Source organism: Brachionichthys hirsutus, chromosome 16 (genome assembly GCF_040956055.1).
Source record: "Brachionichthys hirsutus isolate HB-005 chromosome 16, CSIRO-AGI_Bhir_v1, whole genome shotgun sequence".
Classification (NCBI taxonomy): domain Eukaryota; kingdom Metazoa; phylum Chordata; class Actinopteri; order Lophiiformes; family Brachionichthyidae; genus Brachionichthys; species Brachionichthys hirsutus.
In genome coordinates, this window is record NC_090912.1 from 7,187,124 (window position 1) to 7,213,246 (window position 26,123).

The window sequence follows — 26,123 nt, forward strand, 5'->3', positions numbered from 1 at the left end:
CTCCTGTGAAATGCATCCATGTGTGTCAAACAATCCTTCGGTCAGTAATCGTATAATAAATAACAGACAGAGGGTGAAATGAAGAAAGTAGTATCGGATGTCTTAATGTTTAAACAGTGGCGGTTCTCCATGAAATTACACCCCGGGCAAGATCCCCTCTATAAACCTGGTGGGGGGGATGGGTCTCACAATATTAGTAATGCGTGGGGGGGGGGGGACATTTAGACTTTAGATGCAATCCTACTGCGCAACAGAAAAAAAATGAAGGCAGAGTCTGTGGCACACAGGTTTATTTAACAATATGTTATATAAGTACGAAATGAGCCGTGTGAACCAGTTTGTACAGATTTCCATTCTTACTTTCTGCATATTTACAGTACTGTCTAGCTGCGTGATTTACATTAGAGAACAGTTCATTATCAATTCAAGTTTAATACAGGTGAGAAAACGATGCACAAAACTCTCTAAGACAAATCAGCAGTTGAGTAAGTTACGTTCCCCACCACAGGCAAAAAAAAAAAGTTTAGGATTTAATGAAAACTTCTTTAGACTGACGCAGACAAAGCCATTTTTTTCTTCTTTTTTTTTTTAAATATATATTTGCAAGACAAATCTGGGCTTAAGCCAGTTACGAATATCATTCTGGCTCCTGTGAACATTGACGAGCTTCAAAGCAGGTTTCTCTTACACCTGCCTGTTGTGTTCGGGCGTGTGCAATAGTTCGTAGATCTATACAAATATGTTAATCTCCCATATACTCTGCAAACGGGAAAGAAATTAAGGCTTTCCCAAAGGCAGTCCTTTTTTGAAAAATGGCATAATAGAATAAATTAGCCAGAAACAGAGAAAACACAGCAAGACGCGAAACCTGGCAAGAATTTCCACACAAATAATTTTAGTCTTTTCAACACAAATATGATATCTAGCAAAGGTAGAAAAGAAAAAGAAAAGAAAATGAAGTATTTTTGTTTTGAGAAGTTTCATTATACCAGAGCATAACAAATGAAAACGTGAAACACGAAGACCAGGAAGATTCTCGTATGATTGGTCTGAACCAAAAATATATTTGTGTCTTTGTTGTCTTCTTTACAACAGCAATTATTAAATCGCTGTGTTGGAAGAAAAGTAGTCCATTCATTTAAGGAGCGTTCACAGTCTGCAGGCCTCGTATGACTCGTGTCTTTAAGCTTTATACATCAGCAAGTACAAAAATTTATCAGCTCAAAACAGAACAAGGCCTTCAGTCAAAAAAAAAATAGAAAAAAAAATGCTACAATCCTTCAACAAATTTCTCCAGTGTGTCGCCCGTTGTGTCGCCCACCATACCCATTTCATTATTCAGCCCCCCTCTGTTTGGGGTGTTAAGCTGCGGAAGCATGGCGCTCTGCTCTGGCGTTCCCATGTGTCCTTGCTCCATGGAGCCTGACATGGGGCCTCCGAGGCTGTGGTGAGGAGAGCCGGAGTGCAGACTGCTGTGCTGAGGGGAGGGCTGAGGCTGTATCCGTGGGGAGGGGCTGGAATGTGGGGGCTGCTGCGAAGGAGGACGAGGGGATTGCACTGGAGCCGGGGACCGGACTGGGTTCCCCAGCGTGGTCTGGCCGGGTAAGTGAGCTGCTCCCTGGGCCTGGCCTTGGAGCATGTGGGGCTGTGGACTCATCGAGTTCGCCTGTGCTGGGGAGCCCATCTGCTGCTTCAGCATCTGCTGCTGCTGCTGCTGCTGCAGCAACATGCGCTGCTGGAGGAGATTCTGGGGCCCATCCATGCCCATGCCAGGTTGGCCCATGTGTGAAGTGGGAGGGAGCTGTCCCATGGGCCCTCCACTTCCTTGCATAGCCATTTGCTGCTGCATGCGAAGCTGGGAGTAGCTGGCTGGCCCTGGCTGCTGCTGGGGGAACTGGCCATGCCCTTGAGGCATGCCTCCCTGCTGCTGCTGCTGCTGCTGCTGCTGCTGCATTTGCTGCATCCTGAGCAGCTGCTGTCTCCGGTACAGTTGGGTATTGCCGTTCTGAGCAGCATTCATCATCTGCCCTTGGGGGCCCATGGTCGCCATTCCCTGGGATCCGGCCTGCTGGGCAGGCGGCTGCTGCTGAGGCACCATCACTGGTCTCTGGACCTGGTTAGCCATCGCTGCAATGGCCTGCATTCCCGCTTGGGACCCCAGCATGGCCTGGGGGTTCTGCTGCTGCACCTGCTGCACCTGCTGCGGTTGGGTTGTGTGGTACTTGGCTGTCCTCTGTTTAATGAAAGCAGCCATGAGGTGGGGGTTGGACTTGAGGATGTTGAGGACCTGCTGTTGCTGCTGCGGGGAGCTGGGCGACTTGAGGGTGAACAGTAATTCCTGCAGCGCACTTGGAGCTATGCTTCCGGGTATCCCCCGCGGCATATTCTGCTGCTGTGGTGCCATGCCCTGCTGTGAGGTCCCTTGGGGTGGCATGACTCCAGGCATTTGGAGACCCTGTTGCTGGGGCATCATGGGTCTCTGCATCAGCTGGCCCTGGGTCATGGGGGCCCCCCCTGGAGCCTGCTGAGGGGCCATGGGGCCTTGCTGTGGAGGGACCTGTGACTGATGACTCTGGGCATTCTGCATGGAATTCTGCATTCCCGGCCCCCACTGGCCCTGCTGCATGGCTTGCATCACCTGGGGGCCCCGTGGCCCCTGCATCATCTGCATCTGTCCCTGAATGGGCCCCATCATTCGAGGGTGATGCATGGGCATTCCATTCATCGGGTAATTCTGTTGGTGCTGCTGCTGCTGCTGCTGCTTCGCCTTTGCAACCACCTCAATCTGTCTGGCCACCTTCAAGGCTGCCAGCAGCGGCTGCTGCTGCTGCTGCTGCTGCTGCAGAGGCTGGGGCTGCTGCTGATGGGGCATGCTGTGCAGAGGCGACTGCTGCTGATGAAGAGGCGACTGCTGCTGATGAAGAGGTGACGACTGAGGCCCCGGTTTGCCCTGTGGCACCGGTGTTGGCGGCTGGCTGCTGCGGCCATTGTTGGGGAAAACGTGGGCGATATTTGCAGGGTTTGGTGGTTGGTGTTGTTGGAGTTGGGGTTGGTTGGGCATGGGCTGGGGGGTCTGGGGGGTCGTAGGCTGCTGCAGAGAGTTGGGGGTGTCGGGACCAGCTGAGGTAGGTGGAGAGGGCATCGGCATTCCCCGTCCAGCCATGGTGGCCATTCTGCGGCGCATCATCTGCGCCTGCTGGAGCCGGTGCTGCAGCTGCTGCTGCCTGAGCTTTTGCTTGATGTTGAGGCAGAAGGGAACGGGACATTTGTTCTCCTGACAGTGTTTGGCGTGATAACAACATAAGGCAATGAGCTGCTTGCACACAGGACACCCGCCATTGGTTTTGCGCTTGCAGCCCTTGGTGTGTTGAACCACCCTCTTCATCTTCTGGCATGAAGGCAAAGAGCAGTTGGCGTTGCGGCACTGGCAGGCGTGGACGAGGGACTGGATGCAGCGCTGGATGCTGAGGCGTCTGCTTTCCTGAGGGCTCTTGGAGGCCTCGCCACCCTGACTATTGCTGTCATCGTCTATACCCAAGCCCCACTTCACCATCTTGTGCTCATGGCTCTTCGAGTTGTAGCAATTGATGCACAGGTCATAGTCCTGAGACAAAGTCAAGAAGATCGCCATCGAGGTCAAAATTGAAATTTAACGACGCAAAAGCCGATCTCAAACCGTGCAGGTGAAGTGCCACCATTTCTTACCTCACACACGGTGCAGTGCCAGCGCGTCTCCACGTGGTGCTTGCACTCGTTGCAGGTGTAAACAAAGCGGTCTTGTCCCTGGTTGTGCAGCTCGACCAACATGCACATTGTGCTCCATTTGCACCTCCTCAGGGAGCTGAACTCCCAGTGCTTGTCCCTGGCCAAAGTCAGAAAGGCGTCACGGCCATCCATCAGGTCACAGGTCAATAAAGGATCGGGGTCCATGATGGGTGGCAGCGTGTTAATGACCGGCCCGGCATGCAGATGAATAACAAAAAACACCTGGTAGTGGAAAAGAGGGGAAAGTGTCTGAATTCAGTACAGCTAAAATACTTCTCCCTGCCATTTACCCATTATAAAAAACGCAACCATTACATGGAACGGTCTACTTCAATATGAGGAATGAAGTGCAAAAACAATGTAGCTGTCAGGGTTCCCCACCTCCTTGTGCTTCTCCATCGTGGCGTAGAGCTTCTGGGACAGATCGTTGGCTACATTCGGCATCCCAGGCTTTTTCTTACTGGCTCGACTGATGCTGCTCTTGTTTTTGTTGGTTTTCTTGTTATTCTTCTTTTTGGCATTTTTGCTGTCGGCATGGGCTCCCTTGAAACATAAAATGTCAGAGTAAAAAAAACAACAACAAAAAACGCGATTCTGCAGTAAAGCCGAGTGGCTGAAAATGGACCAATAGTGAACGCTGGAGCAAAACAGAGGCGTACGCACCAGGCTGTTGATTTTGGCATAGCAACAACATTCCTCTCTTGAAACCCATCTCAAACTGCACAAGTCCCCCCATCCATTTAATTTACCTCAGTTGTTTCAGAGCACGCCGTGTTCTCCTCTTTCTTACGCTCCTCTTCCTCCTGCTCAAGCTCCTTAATGCTCTCTTCCAGTACGTTAGGCCAAAAGTCTCCCTCAAAGTACGGCAGCTCGTTGGCACTGGTCACCCGGTCTTCTGTTGCCTGCTTAAAAATGTCCTGCACACAGATACACAACAATGTTTGCTAATTTCATCAGACTGAAAGATGGGGGGGGGGGGGGGGGGGAGATCTCTACTGGACACACAGCATTTGAGCTGTTGCATTGTTGACCGTTACATTTTCTGGCATGTGCGTGATGTTGAATAAAACACACAAGGGAACAAATAGGAATGCTTGCCTACTGGCAATGGGGAAAAAGGTGACTGTTGTCCCTCAGAACATCAAAACTGAATCTTCGGTCTGCACCAAGGATCAAACTCAAAACCAAAGATGAAGAAACATTTGCTGCTTTAGCATCCGGACTCCAGTAGCCTCTGTTTAACCTCAATTTTTAGAATAAATGACATAAATAATACTGAGCTAACTCATTTTAGTTCACAAATACAAGACATAACTATACAAAAAAACATCATATTCATATGCATCATGTTTAACAAATACAGCAGGTGGCGCCACTAGGAGTCATTGCTTAATCTACAGCAGAGTCAATTCTGCAGACCAGAGACTTTGAATGGAAGCCATCACGATTCGTTTTTGTTTGACAGGATTGGAAGCTTCTGATCGGAAAAGATGCAATCAAAGAGGAATCTTATTTTCAGCATGGCATCAACTGAAACAGTCGTCAAGAATTTATTCAATGAATGAAATCAGAAGTATTATAATGACTGGGGAAGAAATTATCTGTAGCAAATGAAAAGCCAGGAACGGCTCTTGTTGTAAGTCGTGTCATCAAGTCCGAATTTTTATTTTTAGGTCATAAGTGGGCCGCATTAGAGTCAACGGCCTGGCCTACAGAGAGGCGGTGGAACAGCTGATGGTGCTGGTGCAGGGACAACAGCCTGATCCTGAATGTGGACAAAACAACAGAGATCACAGTCGACTTCAGGAAGAACCAGACTGGCCACGCCCCACTTCTCATCATCAACACGGCTGTGGAGGTGGCCAGCAGCTCTAAGTTCCTGGGGGTGCACATCACAGACAACCTCAGCTGGTCTGTGAACAAGGCGCTACTTGAAGAACGTGAGGAGAGTGGTGAGGACAGCAGAGAAAAACCATTGGGACTTCTGTCCCTGGGATATGAAGCACAGAAGCCCTGCATATCCCGAGCTAAAACCATTAGCCGGAACCTGCAGACCCCCCCCTGCTCCACAGGAAGGAGCATCTCTACTCCAACATCCTCATCAGCCCAGCAAGGATGCGTACAATCTAGAGATATGTGGCCCTTCTGTGTACCTTGTAATCGTGTATGATTCGCTCAGCGAGAGCCTTATCCACCATCTTTCTGTACCACTCCTGGAGCCTTTTGGGCTTGGGAATTTTCTGGTCAGGCGGGTGGCAGTGGAAAATGTAGTCGTCTCCTTCACTGGGTGGGCATGCCCAAATGTGACCCGTCACATACCTGTGGGCCACAAAACGGATCGGCATTTTAGCACTTGCATGAATATCTTAGCTGGAATGTTGTGAAACAGTCCACTACTTTCTCTTCTCTTAACTCACCCTAATTTCTTTACGTACTCCAGGTAACCTATCAAAATCTCATGGTACACCGCAGTCCTTAGCAAACGTGGTTTGAAGAAGTGAATACTGTCAAGGTACGATATATAAACCCGTCTGTAAAGTGAAGATGAATTCAATTAAAGACAAAAACACAGCATTCCGAAAAATAGTATGCATCCTCTATCGCAGCAATAATTGTACCTGGTATTCGGGAAAGGGCATTCTGAACCGTACTCCTGGACGTGCATGCCAAAGAAACAAACGTCCACGCCGTCTATTTCCTCAAAGGCAAAAAGTGCTTTGGTTCTGTAAGGGAAGGTCTCCACCATCTCACCCGAGTCCACAAACCTGCAGAGGCATCACAGAAGCGGTAAACGTTCATGTTTTTTTTGGGGGGGGGGGGCAGAAGAATAAATTATTATTTTTGACTGACTCATGAGTTCTCCTGGAAAATGTTCCATGATCTATATTTATGAGACATATTGATAACAATAACAGATATATGAACTATTGTACAAACACATTGTTTATAAAACACGCTTATTCACTTAATTTGATGCTTGACGCACACGTCCGCAGAAAGCATTTAAAAATCATCAAGTGTCTTCTGGTTCATTCTTCAGATCGGAGAAGCGGTATGTACCGGTAGCTTATTTTCCCACAAGGTTTCATTGACACAATAAAAACCACGAGGTGTTTGCAGATTTGACCAATTAGAGACGTTTGACCAGCAGGTAAGGACCTTACCTCGACTTCATGCCAGGCTTTATGTCCACATTTTTGTCAGAGCTGGCCACCACTCGCACAAACACCTCACCGGCCTCTGGGTGGTTCTGTCTTTTCAAGTACTTATTCACTCTGTCCTCAATGTAGATCCCCAGCCTTGTGGACTGTAATCCTTTAAGGTCAAAGAATCAATAGAAATAATATATTAAACAAAATGTAAATGTAATTAAAAATATATTTTATTTTTTAAATACTATTAGTAACTTACGTTTGGCTGAAAACTTGTTCTCCTTTCTTGATTTGCCAGACTTCTTCAGACAATTATCACAGATGAAGCTGGAAGAATAACCAAACTATAGTTCAGCGTCAGCATACAGTAACTCCGCAGAGTTACATTGAATTAATGCTGTTTGGGTCAAACATCGACCGTCTACGCTTGATAGACCTTACCCCGAAGGCCAAATGACATCATAATGCAGAACACAGATCTGATGCATCTTTCGTCCACAGTCTTTGCATTCAACGAACCTGTAATGACAAACATTCTCTCATTCCGTGCTTACTTGGAAAGAAAGAAATTTCACTGACATTTCACTGCCATTAAATAAAGGAGTTAAACTGAAGCTTCTGTCCAGAGAATACTCACGGTTCAGAGTCCAACATGTCATTTTTCTTCTTTTCAAACTGCTCTTTTGAAATCATGCTGTGCAAAAAAACAAAAACAAAAAAAAACAACCAAGTTCACGTTGGCTCCTGCGATCCAAACTCTTCCAGAGAGAAAACAGCCTGACAATCTCGCAATATGATCATCGGGCAGCGGTTGGCCCGCCCAGGCCTGCTAACTTACGTCTGTGGCTGTGCCGGGTCCTCCCCCAGGGTCACACTGTTGCCCTGGATCTCATTGAAGCACTTCTCACAGAAGTGATACCTGTCGGCAATAAGGCCATATTTGGGTGAACTGCAGCCAGCACACACAGTAGCAGCACAGGCAAACCGGCGCACAGGTGGGAAAACAACCGAGGACAGAGCATGGGCAGTGGGCACACCGAAGGACACACACACACACACAGGCAGAGGGGTAAAGGTTAGTCACAGTTGAAATGGTCACAATGCACAATGCATTCAAACTGGAACACAAATGAGGGAAACATGCTAAAATTCTACTTTGATTAGTGAAAACAATGTTTGAGCAGAAACTACTGTTTGGTGGCACTTCCTCATCTAACTGCATGCTGAAACATGAAAGCAGCAAAGATGGTTTCTCTCTAACAGTACACGAGATAAATACCGTGCATTACGAGCTGATGGAGTCGTGCGGTCATGCCGGGGGGGGAGATGAACGGAGGGATAATGCAAACTGAAAAGTGCGTGTCTTGAAGCTGCTGCAAGTTTACATGACTAAATTCATTTTGGTCTTTTTATTTGTGGCATTCAGGTCAAAGTTAGTTAATTTTTGAAACTTTCTCGAGAACCTTTTGGGAAATGTAAATGGTTTATTGTTATTAACACTCTTTATTTGAGAAAATCACAAAGCCTAAACTTCACAGCATTCGTGACAACTGCAGAAAGACATCGGCGCTACTTCGGAATGATATTGAGCCGCAGTAGCAGATTCTGTGCAGCAGGGGGCGCATTGGTGCTGAGCCAAGGCACCCCACACTGCTTAGTACCTGATCATGCCCATTTTCCTTGGACATGTCTCCCACCCCGAAAAAGCTCATCTTGTGAAGCTTTGATGGCGCCACATACGAGCGGTGCTTTCGGCCATGTTTTACATTTTGAGGAAGAAGCGGCGCTTCCCTCAACTCCTCCTCCACCTGTTTACCTGTCCCTATCGCTCCGAAGAGCAGGAAGGTATTTATTTTTTTACCTGTTTTGGTAGCTGTAGTAGGTGCCATCCCTGGATATGGTACACAACTGTTTGCCATAGCAACACAGCGTCTGAGGTGAGAACTCAAACTGTGGAAACGTCAGACAAACATCAACAATTTATATCATTGTTAGCAACCGTTCGTACGCCACGTACCGGCAGACGTAAATGCAAAGCGGGAAACTCAATCAGGTAAAATCTTCCGCTTTGGCGTTGCGACTTGGCTCACCTTCCTGCCGCAGCAGTAGCCGAGGCCCTGCATGACGGGATCGATCTCCGTTTCAAACACTTCGGCCAATTTGGTGCAGTACTTGTAGACACGAGAGGTCTTACGGTTGTACAACCAGGCGTTGTTGAACATAAGCCAGACGTCGTCCACGTACTGCCACGGTTCCTGGTACTGACCAGTATCCAGCTTGCGCTTGATGGTCGATAAGTCAATGGGATTCCTCACAATTTCAAAGTAGTCCTGAGCAGAAGTGAGATATTCGCATGAACGACAAAATTCAGGCTTGATATTTATATTAAAGGCATCGGCGTGTATAACTTCAGACACTCACAGGGATGCAGAGCTGCATGGGGTCTACGGGTTGTCTGAAGGGGATCGACTCGGGGTCTTGCCTGTAGAGGGCCTCAAGCGTTGGCATTAGGGCTTGTCTCAGCTCCTCTGGCTTGAAAACTTGACACACAGAAATTACAAGGAACCAAAAACAAAAAATGGTCAGTCTTATCTGACTGGAACCACAGGTAGACATCTTTACAATACCTTGAAGGACCACCGACACGTAGGCTGATAACAATGATAAACACTTTATACGAATGATATCTGTGACCTCACTTTTTTTGCGATTCTGAGTGTTAGCATTAGCTGATGCGCCGTTGGCCCCGCTTTCTTCCTCCTCTTTGGGTTCTGCCTTCATTTCCGGCTTCTTCTCCTCAGTTTGCATCGGTTCCCGCTTTGGCTCCACTGCGTCCGGCTCCTCCTTCACCATCGGGGGTTTGGTTTCATCGTCGTGCTGCTCGAAGACAACAATAGGTCAACAGGTTTATCTTACAGTGCCGAGTCAGCAAAAAGTCAAATAAGAGCGTGATTGCAAGCGATTCTTTCCATCTCTCGTACAAATGATAGATTAGTGATTTCACGCCTACAGAATAAACTTGTTGAATGGAGCACAAACCTCCATTTTTACATCAATCTGCCTCTTCCCACAGAAGGCGTCATCGTCTTCATCTTTTACTTCAGGCTTGTTTTCTTTGCCACGCATGTCTGGCGGGGCTTGCTGGGAGCTCAGCTCAGCAACAGAGGCCGGTGTAGGAACTCTGTTGTCTATACTTGCTGCAGCCTGGGACAGCTTCGGAGGAGGAAAGAAGAGACATTCTGATCATTTAACAGTCGAGTTGCACTCCAGCTTACCACGCGCTCAAATGTTGAATTGCATCAGTGAATGGCAGGCAGCCAAAAATCTAGCCAAGAAGCAGCGTCATAGCCGTGGTACGGAGCACAGCATTGGCCGATATGAACCAAAGACACGGCATTTGTGTTTTGAAACTGAAAAATATGAAGACAAACCTTTGACTTAACCGCACCGTTCTTGTTCAGGTGCATTCTGGGAGCACTATACCCGGGATCTGAGCAGAATCCTACCACATCATCTCCTCTTTGTACACGTTTACCTAATTATAACTTCCACATGAACTGGAAAACGTCTAAGCGGCACAAAGCGCAGGAACTCTTATCTCACCGGTGTGCTGGGGTGCTGCGCCTTCACCGAGGTGGGCTGCTGCATTTGGCTTTGGGGTTCTGTCTGGGGCTGCAGGGGCGTAAGCGGCAAGGAGGTGTCCGGGGGAGTGCCAACGGCTGAGGGGGGGCGAGGGAGACCGCCGTGCATGTGGGTTGGGGTGGAAGAAGGCCCGCTAGCTGAAGCTGACGGAGTGGAGGGTTGCTGTGGCACATGGGCTTGTGCGGAGGCGTGGTGAAGCTGCATTTGCTGCTGTTGAGGCTGCAAGCTGGCAGAGGCCTTGGGTGGAGGGGTGGCACGCAGGGCGCTCTGGGGTGCGGGACCACAGGGCAACTGTGGGCCAAGAGATCCCAGCGCATTCAGTGGGTGGTTAGAGTTCTGTGGCTGCTGTAACAGAGATGGGTGAAGTTATAATTCCAGCGTGCTCCACTCATACAACCCACATGAGGGCAATCACAAGACCACGTTCACAAAGACAAATGCTGGGAGAACAAAAACTGTCAGCATTTCTCCGAGCTCAGCCCAGGTCTCCCTACCTGAGTGCCAGCAGCCTGGCCCAATCCCACATTCACATTCATTGCTCCACCTGCAACGGCAGCCGCAGAAAACTGGCCCTGTGGCAGGAACTGGCCCTGGTTGGGTGGCTGAGCGGACATGTTATTAACATGACTTCCCATCATTCCTTGAGTCTGGGGCATCCTTGATGGGGACATACCCATCTGTAAGAGGGATGTGAAACCTTTTTTTAAGATGCAGGACATTTAATACATGCCACATAAAATATCATCAAGTGTGAAACCGATGAACGACAGAATTCTAAAGATTCCACAGCTGCTTTATAAAGAAATCAGGAGCTGTGTCAAAGACAGGCAGCACAGTTCATATGAATGCATGTTAAATCGGTAACGAGTAAGAAATGGATCGTGAACAAGACCAAGAAAGAGCGTGACGACAGCGCGAAAGAGAAACATTAAATTAGGGATCTCACCCCTGGGACGCCGCTCATGTTCATCTGCTGTGGATGGTTCATGGGGGAGGAAGCACGCGCTCCCATGGGCGCCTGAGACATCTGCGCATTCTGCATTGCCATGGTGTTAAACTGACTGATTCCTGTGGAACAGACACGCACACACGCACACACACACACACAATGGTTCGCATCGTTATCGTATATATTCGGGAATTGTCATTTAATAATCCGTGTCCTGCTGGGCCGGCAGAGGCCCGGAACCAGCTCACTTCATCTCATACCTTGGGGGACTTGCATACGGCTCATCATCTGATTTGGCATGTTGGGCATAGGTACCGGTCCATCTGAGAGAGAACAGAAGTGCTCATGTTTTGTATTCAAATCAACTAAGAGCTACACAATGTCAATATTAGCATCCAAAATGTCTGGAGTTTGAGTACTAACTGGGAGGATGGACACCCTGTGCTGGGCCCATAGCGTTGGTCTGAGCAATGCCAGGTTGCTGAGGCCCAGCTGTGCCCACGATGCCAGGCTGTTTCTGCAGCCGGGAGCGCCTCTTCTCCTCCAATTCCTTCTGGATTTTATAGATTTTCTCTGCCAGGAAGTGGTAATATTCATCCTGTTTGAAAAGATGAGAAGAAAAAAACAGTGCGTGAGTTATTACCACCAAGGAGGTTATGTTCTTGATGGCATTTGTCTTTCTGTCTTTTAGCAGGATTACGAAAGAAACTGCTGGAATGAAAAGAAAATCTGAGGATGGGTCTCGGCCTAACTTGAAAACCCAGACGGATCTCCGAGTGCTTTACTAGTTTTATATTGATTGACGTTTTGAAAAATGTAAAATATTCTGTTCATTTCTCTGAACCGTGAGAAATGTTGAAAGCTTAAACTTTAGAAGAGGGGCTGTTGTGGTGCGAGTTAAAAACAGAATACTGTTATATTAGTTACCCTGCTGTTCGCGGACTCGTACATGTCACCCTCAACTTTGCGTGCGTAGGCCACCAAGTTCTCCATGCGCCGGTCCTTCAGTGCTGCGGGGTCGGGGGTGGGGAATATGGCTTGTACCCTGAGGAGACGGAGGAAATAAACCCAATGATCAAGTTCCGTTTCATCTAACATAACCCGAGCTTTTAGAAGTGACACCTGTTCCATCGGCGGACTCACAGTTTGTGCACCAGGTGGGTGCGCAGGTCCTGAGTGACGTGTTCATGCCAGGCCTTCCTCACCCCCGTGGCAGAGAGAGGTGTAGCAGCGGGCAGGTTGCCCATGCCTCCCGCGATTGACCCATCTGGCATCAGCTGACTATACGACAGAGAGACAAAGACACAATTACTGAAGTTAAACATTCCATAAGGCTTCGGCGGAACGTGACTTTCAACTGGTAGAATATTTAGTACTGCTGGAATAGTTCTGTTTTCCACTATTATACTTTACAAAAACAACAACAACTAAGGGAAAGACAATAAATTGTGGTCGTGGATGATTATTTGTCAGCCGATGATGCGTAAACGCCGACGTGGTCACGTTTCATCGTGTGACTATTAACAGCGCAGCACAGATCGTAATAACATCACGGGGCCTTTAGCAGCAAGAGCAGTGCTTTGAGAGCTATACTGTGCTAAGGATGAGAATACTCACCTGAGCGTGGGTGGGAGGGACGAGTCGGCGTGCATGCCACTCTGGTCTGAAGGGGGGGCACCCATGCCTCCTGTCATCTGGTTCATCTGATTAGTGCCTGATGAACACACAAAGAATGACACAAAAATGTCTTAGAAAAAGATTTAAAGAATTAGGACGGCAAAGTGGCTGTGAGCCGTTATCTATTCCATACCCAGTGGGTTCATATTTCTCATCTGCTGGTGCTGAGGACCCTGGGGGTTTTGCTGTGTGGCGTTCTGCCCCTGGACCCGAGCAGGGGACTGGTTCCCATACGTCAGGCCGAGGGCGGCGTACGCCCTCTGCATGGAGCTTGGGTCGATTTGCGTAGCAGCACTGTTGATGGACGTAGCGCTGGGCTGGCCAGGCCCCGTCGTACTGATGGAGTTCTGCAGGCCAGCCCCAGGTGAGCTTAGCATGGCTGGTGAGAGGAAATGAGAGAATACATAAGCATCTCGAAAACGATTTACATGACAGCATCTTCTTAGAAAGCAATGAGTCAATGTGTCCAACCCGTATAACAAACCAGCACCAGCGCTTTGAGTGAATCAACAGGATCACGCTTGGGAATGCCTGAAATTCATTCTCTAACTCACAAACATGCACCATTAGCATAAGCTCGCCCACTTTCCCTCACCCTGTGATGCATAAAATACTCCACAAAGCAAACTGTATGTGCGAATAGTAATTAGAGCCTAAAATGCACTCATCCAATAAAAGGTGTGCTCGGTTTAGCTTGATCGCAGTGCGACGGGTCAGCAGGTATCGACACACCTTTCTTAATGGGAGTTAATTGTACATCACCCCGTCTCGTGACGCAGCACCTCTGAGCCGCATGCAAATGTTGGCCTTTTTAAATTTTAGCTTTGCATTTCAGGAAAGGTTTTTCATCAAAACAGAGAATGTATTAAAACTCTTTAATAACATAAATGGCTTTGGTTAATTTGACAGATAATATTCCTGTGTAGAATAGAAACCTCATTTTATTTTCTGATTTATTACTGCTCTTTAATAAAGCAAATGTATTTCCTATAATTCTCGATTAATAAAACTATCTATAGATGAAGCTCTAACTAATACTGTTTAATAAAATGTCTCTGTGGGCTTTGTAATTTCTGTTCTTAAAAATCTATCAATTACCTCAATACCATGATACAATTTATTTCAGGGCAAAGAAAAAAAACCTCTTCAGCCCAAAAGATCCACTTCTTGGGAAAGGAATTCCTTCTAACATCCTCCCTCTGCTCCCTGCTGTGTTGCCGATAAGCAGCATGCTGCTTCTGTGAGGGATTTAAATCTGTCATAGGGCCTTTTAACCAATCGGACACCATGTCACCCCTAGACCCTCCCCCCCCAGTTGTAGCAGAGGAACAGAGCCCCTCCCATGGGTGTCACATTACAGGCCACAGATCTGTGAGAGGGAGACACGACCTGCAGGTGGCACCAGTTCATGCCACACACAGAGCCTAGCAGCTAGCTTACAGTGTCAGAAGCATCTTCACAATAATCCCAACCGAAGCAGCCATTAGGGTTTCTCTGCTTCCCATTAACTCCACCAGGGTGCATTTTCTACAGATTTATAAATGCACAACCTGCTAGTAACTCACGTTGCTGGTTCCTCTTGTCACTCGCATTCTTCAGAGGCAGACAGACTGGACAGTCGTGCCGTGTACAGTTCTTCCAGTGGGAGATGATCTGCCTGGACGATGCACAGTGAGCCACTGGAGGAAAAGAGTATGGAAACAGAGTGGCAAGTAATGTAGTATCATCTGCTTAGCTGAATGTGTGTATCTGCGTTCACACAAACAACCCAAACAACACTAGTGAATAGATGACCTCCTTGATAGAGGTGTAAAAAAAAAGTATACAAGTGTGCATTGGCTATAAAAAAAAACAATTGCACATTGTTGTGAAACCACAAATGCAATTACCTCAGGTGCACAAATAATATTAATATCAGCATTCAACTTCATTAGCCTGAACTGACATCCTTAATACAACCAACTGTTGGTTGCAAGGTTCAATGAGGAAACATGTAAAACTGCTATAACTTTAATTAAATAAAACAAAATAAAAAAACAGCAAACAGACTCGCTGGTGCGTTTAGTTACCGAGGCTCGTAGAGTGAGTAAGCAAAAGATAAAAGAGGCTACTTGGACTACTATTGTATGAATGGATAACTGTATCCTGATGAACGATCGAGTAAAATCGCTCTGAAGGTCCCATATTATACCCCTTTTCCCACAAGTCAATGCAGTTCCCAAACACTTGATGAAATATCTAATACTGACTGTAGTCTTTTATTTTCTTAGCAACTTGACACACAACATCGGCCAGGTAACCTGATGTGTTCTTAGCCAGCCATTAACGCAACTAGAAAACACATCCGTTTATTAAGTGCTACCGCTAACGTATCATTAAGACACCAACAACCTGGTCGTTTCTATTAAATGTCAAGCCAATGCATTCTGTGAAAAAGCAAAGGTCTGGATTTGGAGAGAATTCTAAATTAGATTTCAGTTTTGTCACTATCTAAGAAATGAATAGAAAAATAAACAAATAAATGCCCCACAACAAAAATCAGATTAGAAATATGCCATTTATTTTAAATTCTCTGAAAACCCATTAAGTCATAGCTCAAACTCACCCTGGCAGGACTTGCCGGCCTGGCAGTGGGTCATATGGTTGAGGACGTTCTTCATGGTGCGGCAGTGGGGCAGACTGCAGGCCCTCACCTCCCCATTGGCCTGCTCCCGCCGCTGGCACTTGTGTGCGTGGAGCAACAGGACCAGCTGCTGCTGAATGAGTTTGCGCTTCTCAGGGTCAGCGGTCGGGCCCGTCGACACACCGCCAGCCCCGGCGACCATCCCACCTGAGGCTACCTGCTGTTGCATCTGGGAATATGCAGATAAGTTAGACAAGAATAGACATGGATGCAGACGAGGATTGCAAACGTACCACCTTTGGCAAGGCCAATGGAAAAAGGCGATAAGACATGTTAACGTGTTAAATACTCAACTAAAAGTGAACAGAAAATGAGAACTTTCTTAATGAGCTATCCGAAAGGGACACATCGCTGTTTACAGCAAATACGTCGGCACATGACATTCGCTCGAATCCATTGGTGAAGCCTCGAGTAGTGAATATTGTAGATTCCTGCCAGACTCAACAAACATCTGCAAGGTCAGTGATGTTTATTATGATGGAGCTGAACTGTTAAAGACATGTTCTCAAATATCTGTGCCTTCCTGCACAACTCCCGTCACAAATTCTACAACTTGCCGGTCAGCCTCTGGGGTTTTTTCACTGACAACAATCACACCCAAACGTACCGAAAATAAATTTGGCATATGTGCAACGTGCACGCTGGGGGAACGTCAGAGTTTCTTTAAGACTTTATGACAACTCACCGAAGGAAAGCACAGAAAAACAGCGCTAGTGAGCTTACCTCTATGATTCTATGCTATCTGCAGAGTAAAGCAAGCCTAAAGCCCATCTTTCTCTAACAGACAATCAGAAGAATGGACACTCACCATGTTCGGCACACTCCCAGCTCCCTTCAGCTCAGCAGGGAACTGGGGTAGGTTGTTGGAAAGAGCAGCTTTGTTCTGGAGTTGTTGGCCATTGACACCCGCTGCCCCCATCTGCTGCACCCCAGCCTGGCCGTACTGCTGGCCAAATGGCGCTCCCGTCATCCCCATCTGCAACGGAAATAACGACAGTGCAGTGAGAAAATGCGTAATCATGTAGCATACCAGCGCACTAGACTGATCCTTTGCCTCGGTCTGTGTGCGAATGGAAGGCTGCAACAAAACACACTTCAATTCAGTCACCCTGACAGTTTGGTACAAAAACACAAATGCTTGCAGCCTTAAAACAGTATTTGATTGTACTCATATTCTAGTAATCTAGTACTAAAACTACTTTTAAAGTCACCAGAAAATAACTTGTAGAATAACCTCTCTCCCATCACTGGCCAGAGAAAAGTTTTAGTGACATTTCTTGTTTGGTCTTGCGAGATAATTCCTCCTCGTTTCTTTCCTGAAGCCGTCTGCAGGCGTGTGTGCGCCGCCTTTGCTCGCCTCGCACTGAGCACGCCTAGCCCAGCAGAGAGAGCGAAACGGGGAGAGACCAGCCTGCTTGACAACTGAGCAGAATGCTTCAGTTTACCCCTCCCCCTACGCTGCTTGCCGACTGCCTCCCCTCACAGGCTCTTATCAGCGGCACGGCATGCACCAGGCTACTGCTAACCGATGAATGCAGAAAGCCTCCGCTCATCTTGTGCTCTTCAATTCCATCCGAACGACAACATACGAGTAGCACCCTCTTAACATGGGTTGCAGCTCCAATATCAAGAACCAAAGGAAGAGTGGTGGCATACACCGGAGAGAGAGAAATTGAAAAGAGGTTGCGTCAACAAAACCATCCGAAACCATCTTATGTGATCAGTGTGCAAGCATTTGCTTTATATTCGGTCTGAAGACCAATTGTTACTTGCAAAGATGTTTGCTGCAAGAAAAGGCAGGAACAACGTGCAGCACTGTCGCAAAAATAGTCCCGGCTCTTTATTTCTCTCAGATCTACTAATGCCACCGCATTGTCAGCAAAATAAACCTCCCCTGCTTCGTAACAGTCTGCACACACAAAATAACTGAGCATATTTTCATTATCACTGGCATGAAGGCTGTACTAGTTAAACCAAGATAAATTTGGAAAGTAAATTTGGAAAATTTGGAAAGAGCAACAGAATTATGTGGGGGGTTTTAAACTCGTGTTTTACTAATGAGCTAACAGCTAACAGAAGAGTAAGAACAGACTCAGCATGACTCTGTTTTATATCCGTTTGGAGGAACATAGTGCATTAAACAGTGAACTGCAGTTCACAATGAGAACACAAAAAGTTCACAGCAAGTAATTGAGCTGAAGTTCTTCGCCCCAGGAACACAGAGTCAGGAGATGCATAACCTTTACGCCAGATACAAGCAGAGTCCAAGTGGTTGAGAAGAGCTACAGGGCCTCAGCATGAAGACTGAGGGGCCATTTACACGGCAACCATTTCACCCAAAATCTGTCTGTTATTTATGTACCGGTAGATATATAATATATATCTAAATCATTTTCTCCTCACCATAAAAATGGAGAACACTTATAGTGCATAACCCAGGCATGGGCAAACCCAGGCCCGGGGGCCATATGCGGCCCGTTGGTCTTTTTAATCCGGCCCGCCAAACTTGTCCAAATTATATAATTAAATAAAATTGTATTATGATTAAGCCCCATTAATTTGACCTTTTCCCTGCAATGCTACCTGTAAAAGGCCAAATCCTTTAGTGCAATAGCTTTCATTTGTCATTTATATTCGCTCACACAAATACTCCATCCATCTGTTTCTGGCCCGGCCCATCTGTCAAATTTTAGAACCTATTGTGGCCCGCAAGTCAAAAAGTTTGCCCACCCCTGGCATAACCTGACATTCTGAAAAAGTAATGATTCAAAACAAAACCAAAAGCTATTTAAAACATGAAAGAAGGTAGGAAGTAGCAGTGGAAGAAAACGACCTAAAATGAACAAGAGTACGTTTTTCCCCACTTACAAACCTTGTTAAACAGAAGTCAAATGAATAAAATTTGTTATTTGTGTATTAATATAATGTTTATGTCATGTCTTTCAAAATAAAAGGAAAGTCAACTCAACATCTGGGTCTAAAGACAACACATCACTTCGGTAAAACATACCCATTTAAATGTAAGTAAATCCATCTTTTCAGTTTCAGGGCTAAATGTGGTTGGTAAGCCTTCCATGGATGTACGCTTCCTACAGCTACTAACAAGAAGAAACCAGTATCATGATAAAAGAGACAACTTGTGATAGCCCAGCAATGGAGCAACGCTACAGAAATAGATATCTATCGGAGGAAAAATTCCATGAAAATTATACTGAAACCATAAAGGTACTTAAATTGACAATGGTTTATTCTACAATTTTGAGTCAAACCAACTCAAATTTCAGTCTTGTGTTAAAGAGAAAAATGCAGAGTAGATGGTTATGTTCTTTAAAATAGCCAGATGGAATTACTTATAAAGAGTCAGCTCTCCTCCAGAAGCAACTTTAATCATACGATTAATGTAGACAAACAAAATACAGAAAAATGGCTCTTTGATTAATGTGTTAGCCAAGCAAATATGACAAAGGTTTAAAAAGTATTACCCAGAGCGGTGAATAAAATCACGATGAAGTCCATCATTTTTTCCCCTCACACAGAAATTCAAATCTGAATTTATTAATAATCCATATTTGATGTGTTTGACAAGACTATGATCTTTCCGTACTCTGAACCGGTCTTGTATTTTTCTGAGTAGACAGCTAGTAAAGTTTTAGGACACATCAAGCTGAACTTAAGTCTTACCTTCTTCATGTTTCCAGCTTGCTGAGCATTCATCGCGTTGTGGGGACCCAGCTGTGGCCCTCCTTGCGTGAGTGTCTCTGCCAGCACACTACCTCCAGCACCAGGTCCTTGGGCTCCTTGCATGCCTTGACCCTGGTACTGCATGCCAAGTCTACCCCTGCCTGCTGGCCCCAGAGCCCCATTCATCACATGTCCTGCCTGGCCCGTGACCCCATGACCCGGCCCGTTGTTCACCATAGTCGGGTTGAAGCCCATGCCCGTGGTTCCATTGCCTTGTCCAGCAGCTAGACCTCCTTTCTGAGCCTGAGGAGATAGGTGATTGGTAGACCCTGGTCCAAGCGGATTTTTCCCAAGCACAGCACCTAGCTGGCTTCCCAGCATGCCACTCTGCTGGGGGCCACCACTCACGATGGAGGAGCTTCCTGGTCGAAGCAGCTCAGACAGCTGCTTGTGTTTGGCAGCGGCATCAGGGAGTACCGAATTAAGACAAGGTCCTCCTCCACCAAGACCACCATTAGACGACATTCCCATTCCCAGGTCTCCATTAGGGATGAGCTCATCTGGAAGGTCATTTTCAAGGTCGAACAAAGACACGAGATCTAAAAAATGAAAAAGGCAAATGGAAACAGGAATTAGACATCATCACTGATCCACATTCTAACACAAAAACAAGAGAGCAATAAGATATTCATCAGAGGATCGCCTTAATCATCTTAGTCATCTGACTAAAAACACAAATGTTGGTCCTAAACGCCAACAGTAAAATGAAACTGTCCTGATGTGCACCGACAAAAATAATGTAGTCAGTTACGTACTCGGTTGGGTACATAACTGACTTCATTACCCATTTCTACAAAGGAATATGACAAAATACCTTGGAAATATTTTTTTTTTATGATAAAGTATGCTACAGAGTTATAGAAAGAGAAACATGCAAAGGAGTAAAGATAAAGAGTGTTCTCAATAGAGGCACTGCACTTCTTACTATTAGCATGGACCCTCTAAGCAAAATGCCTTAGCATTAATGTATGACATTTCGACTTAAATGTCATACATTATGCTATTATACAACATAATTATTATCTTTGAACATTAAACAGTTTAAATTCCATCCTGCCGCTGCAAGAGGACTGATAGTAAACCAGAAAATGAAAAAACATCCTCAGCGGATCAATGTTACAAAAGACATTCTCCCGTTCTTGATTTCCACAGTACAAAGTGGGAGAACACCAAGGGTTACAGCTAATTTCTCTGCTACAAAACAGATAAATAAAAGGTACTGAAATCAAGGTTTCCTCCATCAAATTACAGACTCAGCAAAAAGACACAATGAATGAATGCTCCCTAATGCTAAGCCCGTATGGCACGCGAGAAAATAATAAATTCCACATATTCAACAGTAAATACTGTGCCCATTAATGGGAAATTAAATGTTGCAAAACGGAATCCCTGAACTTTTAGTGCATCAAATTCACTCATATTTCACAGTCAATTCATGGTGCAAGCATGACATGTATGCAACCCACTAGCGGGAGATTTACAAAAAGCAGATTGTAGGAGTTAGCGGCTAACCAAAAGAAGAAGAAAATGGACACACACAAAAAGAAACTCTCGAAGAACCAGCATCAGGTCTGACGGCAGAAAACAAGGCCAACTGTCACGTAACTGGGCGGGTCATTGAAGCATTGAGAGTCTCTCCATAAGAGTAAATGGATTTGATTTTGCTCATTATACAACAAGGATATGATGGGATGTTTTTCCTACCGGATAAAGTAGTGGCAATACTTTGATGTACTAACCAAAGAACTCCCGACACTCGAGTCACACCCTTCACTTAAAGCTTCTTACTACAGTAAGACAGAAATGGGATGGATATGTAAAAAGCGTATTGCTCCCACTCTCTCACAAGAAGAAAAAAAAGCCACTACAAAATTATGGAATTTTACTTCAGGCACATATTTTGATTTTTAAGATATCAGACTGTTGGAGACTGAGATTGATAGATCAATGAAACAAAAAATAGGGAAGAATATGCAACATGTTCTTTGTTCTGTACAAACAGGTTCAATTGAAAGAGACTCCTGCAGGCTGAAGCAATATGACTTCACAAATTTTTCAAACGTTTCCCTTCTTTAAGATCAGTAATCAGACCTCAATAGGTGCAGTAAACTACGATGTTATCATTGAAGTGATACTTTTACCATCTATTTTAATCATATAAATTTTTATTTGTTCTTCTTCTGAGTTAACTCTAAAATAGACCGGATTTTGTTCATCACAGAAAGCCTCCTGAAAAGCCATTAATTGAATTTATATGAGGGGACTCTCGCTGTTGTATAAATGAAAGCAAGCCTGACACCGGCCTTTGATCGGTGAAACACAAACTGAGTGTAAAGGACCATAAAAAAGGACACACATTAACCTAAATATCAAAGACTGGGGGCTAATCTGTAGCCGTGAAACACAGCAGAGTGCAGCAGGTATCATTAATTGAATTTGTACAGCCAATGAATACTGAAACTTAACTTTGTAATTCTAATGCTGCTAGATTTTATACAGATTTCCTTCATCAACTGAGTGCTGCTCAAAGGCATTGTACATTAGGAGTGTACTGCCTGCAGGATGACACTCACATCTTCCAAATGTACTTAATGCTGGGCTAAGATGCCATGATTGAAAAACAAAAACAAAGCCTCATGCAATTGCCCTTTCTGTGACACGCCCCGTCCCGACTCCTCATGCAGACAGACAAACATTGACCAACATGGAGGAAAACTTATGTAGTACAGAAGAAGTTGACAGATCTCCCTGATGATTTCTCGGTCATGTTTTTGCAAGGATACTGATATTTTGCCGAGGAGCAAATAGAAGGGATTCAAATATGTCTGTGGCGTGGGGGGGAAATGCTTGCTGGAACTATCAGTAGCTACTAGCTATAAACGTTATGATAGCTTACCGACATGGTTAGTCGTCACAGTAACGTTAGTATGCAACACAAATGGAAATATTAGGTCTTTGGTTTAGGGAAGGGAATAAACCGTACACCTCCTTCCAGTCTTCCAGGATTCCGTTCGTCGCTGTTACACAAGCCAAGATCATAATTTTCACAATTTTCACAGATTTTCGCTTTTGTAAGACACGCTAATCAATGACGTGTAGCAAAAGTAATATTGTAAGCCAATGATGTTGTTCAACAAAGTCATGTGAGTGTGTTTTACAGAAAGGTAAATTTTACTTTATATTTCTTCTTTTAAAGTTTAACCAAAGGTTTCACAATAAATGCTTGATAAACACCGACCAAAACACTAGAGCACTTTTGATATGAAATACATACAGAAATTGTTCATTTTTTTAACTGTACAATGCAGTATGTGTATAGTTTGCATGGATAATGCTTTCATTATGTTTTATTGATTGTTTTTCACTTAAATGCACCGTTTATAATGATGACACTACAGATTTAAACATCTTTTTCAACAATTAGCAACATCGAATACTCCCGTCTTATTTTCCCATTTAGATATTACTAATGCTGAGCATGTAATATTTCTTATTCAAATACACGATTAAACGATTACCGGTACCAAGATAACTGATTATTATGTGTTGTGGACACCAGTCAACGAAACTCAGATCAAGTATCTTGTGGGGAAAAAAGATCATTCTCAATTTATTTAGCAACTGCAAATATGTTTGCCACACAGATTACACAATGTACAACAAAGACCCTCCTTCACTGACAGAAAGAATAGCGACATGCCGTCGAGCGCATGTATGCTTTTAAATAGCACGTCAAGGCTCCAATTCAGAAAAACGGGTAACAGATTCGTTGTATTGTCACATTTTGTGGAGGCATCAAGATGCGTTTTTAAAATAGCCATTTATCTCATAAGCCTGTCTCGTAAACAGATCATTTGGGTTCCATTTCTTCATGTTAGCCTCCAACTGCTGTTAGCTGGCTTCAAATCTTGAGCTTGATTAAGTCAAGTGATTTTATTTGTACTGTTACAAATCACAACAAATGTGATCTCAAAGCACTTTAGGTCTAGACTGTATACTTTATACTCAAGACCCATCATGAGCGACCCCCATTTAGCATCATTGCCACAGAAAAGACTACCTTTTACTCACAAGACAAAAGAAATGCAAAACCCCCGTCCAGTCCCTCACGAGTTCACTCCCTTGCAGACTAAGGTTGACTTCGTGTTGTAACAACCTTCACTTGTGCCATTGGCACAACAAAAAATATCTCCACTCTGCCTTGGTTTTCTTCAATGCAGGAAATTAAGGCACAACAGTCAGATTTGAACAAAAACATACTCTCTGTAGAAAGCTGACCTGCTTGATGTCAAGCTGGGGGAGCGTGCACATGCGTGCGTGCGTGCGTCCCCGTGTCTGCGCTCTCTTCACCGCCATGTCGACGAGTAGAATTTTTCAAAAAATACTTCCACGTGAAACTGTTCACAGGCATACGTCTTATGCATCTCTAAGTCCATGTGGCAAAATACAAACATTCCTTTCATGCGTTTTTAGACTAGATAGCAGTTAACTGGATACAGGGCTTGAAAGAATTTAAAAACAAACGATGAAACTGCGTCACGCAAGCTGGTCGAATGGTTGGCACTCACATTGACACATTGTTATATTCACCAATACACGTAACAAAGCTGTTACGCCAAGTCGGCAAATTTATATCAGTTAAAAACGTCTCATGCTACAGGTAAAGTCTTGCAGGTAAATGCAGTTGTGGGTTACACTTAATAGCAGATAAGTCTAATAAATAAAGGCAAAGTCTGGAGTTTGGTCATTTGTAAATTTGCTAACCAGAAGTCCAGTTTCAACCTTAAAAGACTCCCAATGATTCTATTCTGTGGAAGAAATCAGTTATTCAACGACGCTAAACCCGTCACATCCAACATCATCATTTTGTAACAACCACTAAACGCGAACACAAATCAGTGTGAGCAACATTGGGCAACCATTCCTTGATTACGCACTTGTGTTGAAAACCTTGCAACTTTTGTGAGATGTTGGTCGGAAAATCAGCTGCTAGTTTAGTCAAGAAATCTTCTGACAACAACATAAAGAGCTTATTAAAAAGAGGGGCGCTTCCGTTTTTTTTATATATACTAAGGTTCCTCTGCTGGTGGGACTGGTGGCTATGCATGCCTGAAGAGTAGCTTAAAATAATTCTGCCTTATCATGACAGCAATTTTTCTCAGCTCAAAGGCCAATGCTAAATGATGACGAAACAGAGAAGTTGGACGCAGGCACGAAACCCATGTCATCTTGCAGTATTTTTCCCCCAGTGCTAAACGAGGGCCTGAATGTCCAGTGGTCAAGTGGAGAGATCTTCTTCACAGAAAACAATAAGCCTGTGGTCATCAAGAACGTGCATCGCTGAAGTGCCGATTCTCTTGGCACTAAATGATATCCAAGTCCAAAGATTCGATGTCGACGTGTTCACCTGCGCTGATTGCAGAAACATACTTTATATAAATAATCAAGAGGGGTTTGCAATTTGTTTGTTTTTTCATGTCAAGGTAAAACTGTACATGTTCCAAGTGCGCAGCACAAATCCAGAATGATAGCCAGAAAAGAGGAAGAAAAAACGTAATAATTAACGCCTGAAGACATTTGCTCTTGTTAAATTAACACTTTATTCACCAGTGTCTCAGATATTTTATAGCGGACACAACTGGATTTTTTTTTTTTTTTTTTTAACTCCTTGTAGTTGAAAAGTTCAAAGCACTTTCTCCCAATCGAATAATTCCAATGCGACGACATTGTTTCACTTTTAGTTTTAACCCTAAACCACAGATCACAGAAAACAACGTGCAGCTTCCCGACGGGTTTTACTTCACTCGTTTTCCTGAAAGAGCATCCGGCTTCAAAACACAGCAAGACCGCGCGTTAAGCTGCTCCACTAAACATTCACACATTTCAACGTCAACGTCAGAACATCGTCTTCATCAGCTAGATTCGTCGGGGGCAGTGCTCCATTTACCTGGGCCATCTGATCCAGAGAGAGGTGAATTCAGTTTCGGTCGCTTTGCAGTGGGGGGTCCAACGTCCAGCAGATTGTCAGCCATCCTTGCTCGGCAAATTTTATGAAGGATGATACGCGAGAAAAAAAAAAAAAAAATCACAATAAAATCCGTCCAAGTCGAAAGGATGTGGCTCGTAATAACCGGTAACTTTTTCTAGCGTTACATGCAAAAGGAGCAATTTAACGTTTTGGGTTTTTTTTTTTTCTTTTCTGGATTGGTCGACTGGCGAAATGTTGCCTGGTGAAAAGGGCTTCAAAAGAAAGGCAACAGCGCCACGCTCCGCCGCCGAAGATCACCCCATGATAATCCAACACCCAACACCCACATAATTAACCTTAATAATTACGTTCAACTATTATTTTAGTTCGAGAAAAATAAATAAAAATCAATCATAAAATATTACAAAAGGCATAAGCAAATCCTTTTCTCGGAAGATCCCCGGCTTCACGTCCGTACAGAATCATTTTTTTCGCAGTCGAAACGAGCAGCCATAAAATCTAGCTTTACCTTAAATAAAAAGAGCA

At 44.9% G+C, this 26,123-nt stretch overlaps 1 protein-coding gene across 1 annotated transcript; it reads right to left on the reverse strand.

Annotated features, from left to right (window-relative positions):
• Nucleotides 1-273: 273 nt before the first annotated feature.
• Nucleotides 274-25,641, reverse strand: crebbpb (CREB binding protein b). Its single transcript, XM_068749824.1, is given in 31 exon segments — nucleotides 274-3,604; nucleotides 3,706-3,987; nucleotides 4,147-4,308; nucleotides 4,515-4,682; nucleotides 5,919-6,084; nucleotides 6,183-6,296; nucleotides 6,384-6,530; nucleotides 6,930-7,080; nucleotides 7,177-7,244; nucleotides 7,359-7,436; nucleotides 7,555-7,613; nucleotides 7,719-7,836; nucleotides 8,779-8,867; nucleotides 9,008-9,247; nucleotides 9,339-9,457; nucleotides 9,617-9,794; nucleotides 9,957-10,130; nucleotides 10,521-10,826; nucleotides 11,054-11,236; nucleotides 11,506-11,627; nucleotides 11,769-11,831; nucleotides 11,932-12,106; nucleotides 12,436-12,553; nucleotides 12,652-12,789; nucleotides 13,126-13,222; nucleotides 13,319-13,564; nucleotides 14,751-14,864; nucleotides 15,791-16,037; nucleotides 16,677-16,844; nucleotides 19,550-20,148; nucleotides 25,557-25,641. Coding segments are annotated over 31 exon segments (7,308 nt in total). The 3' UTR covers nucleotides 274-1,270.
• Nucleotides 25,642-26,123: the final 482 nt, after the last annotated feature.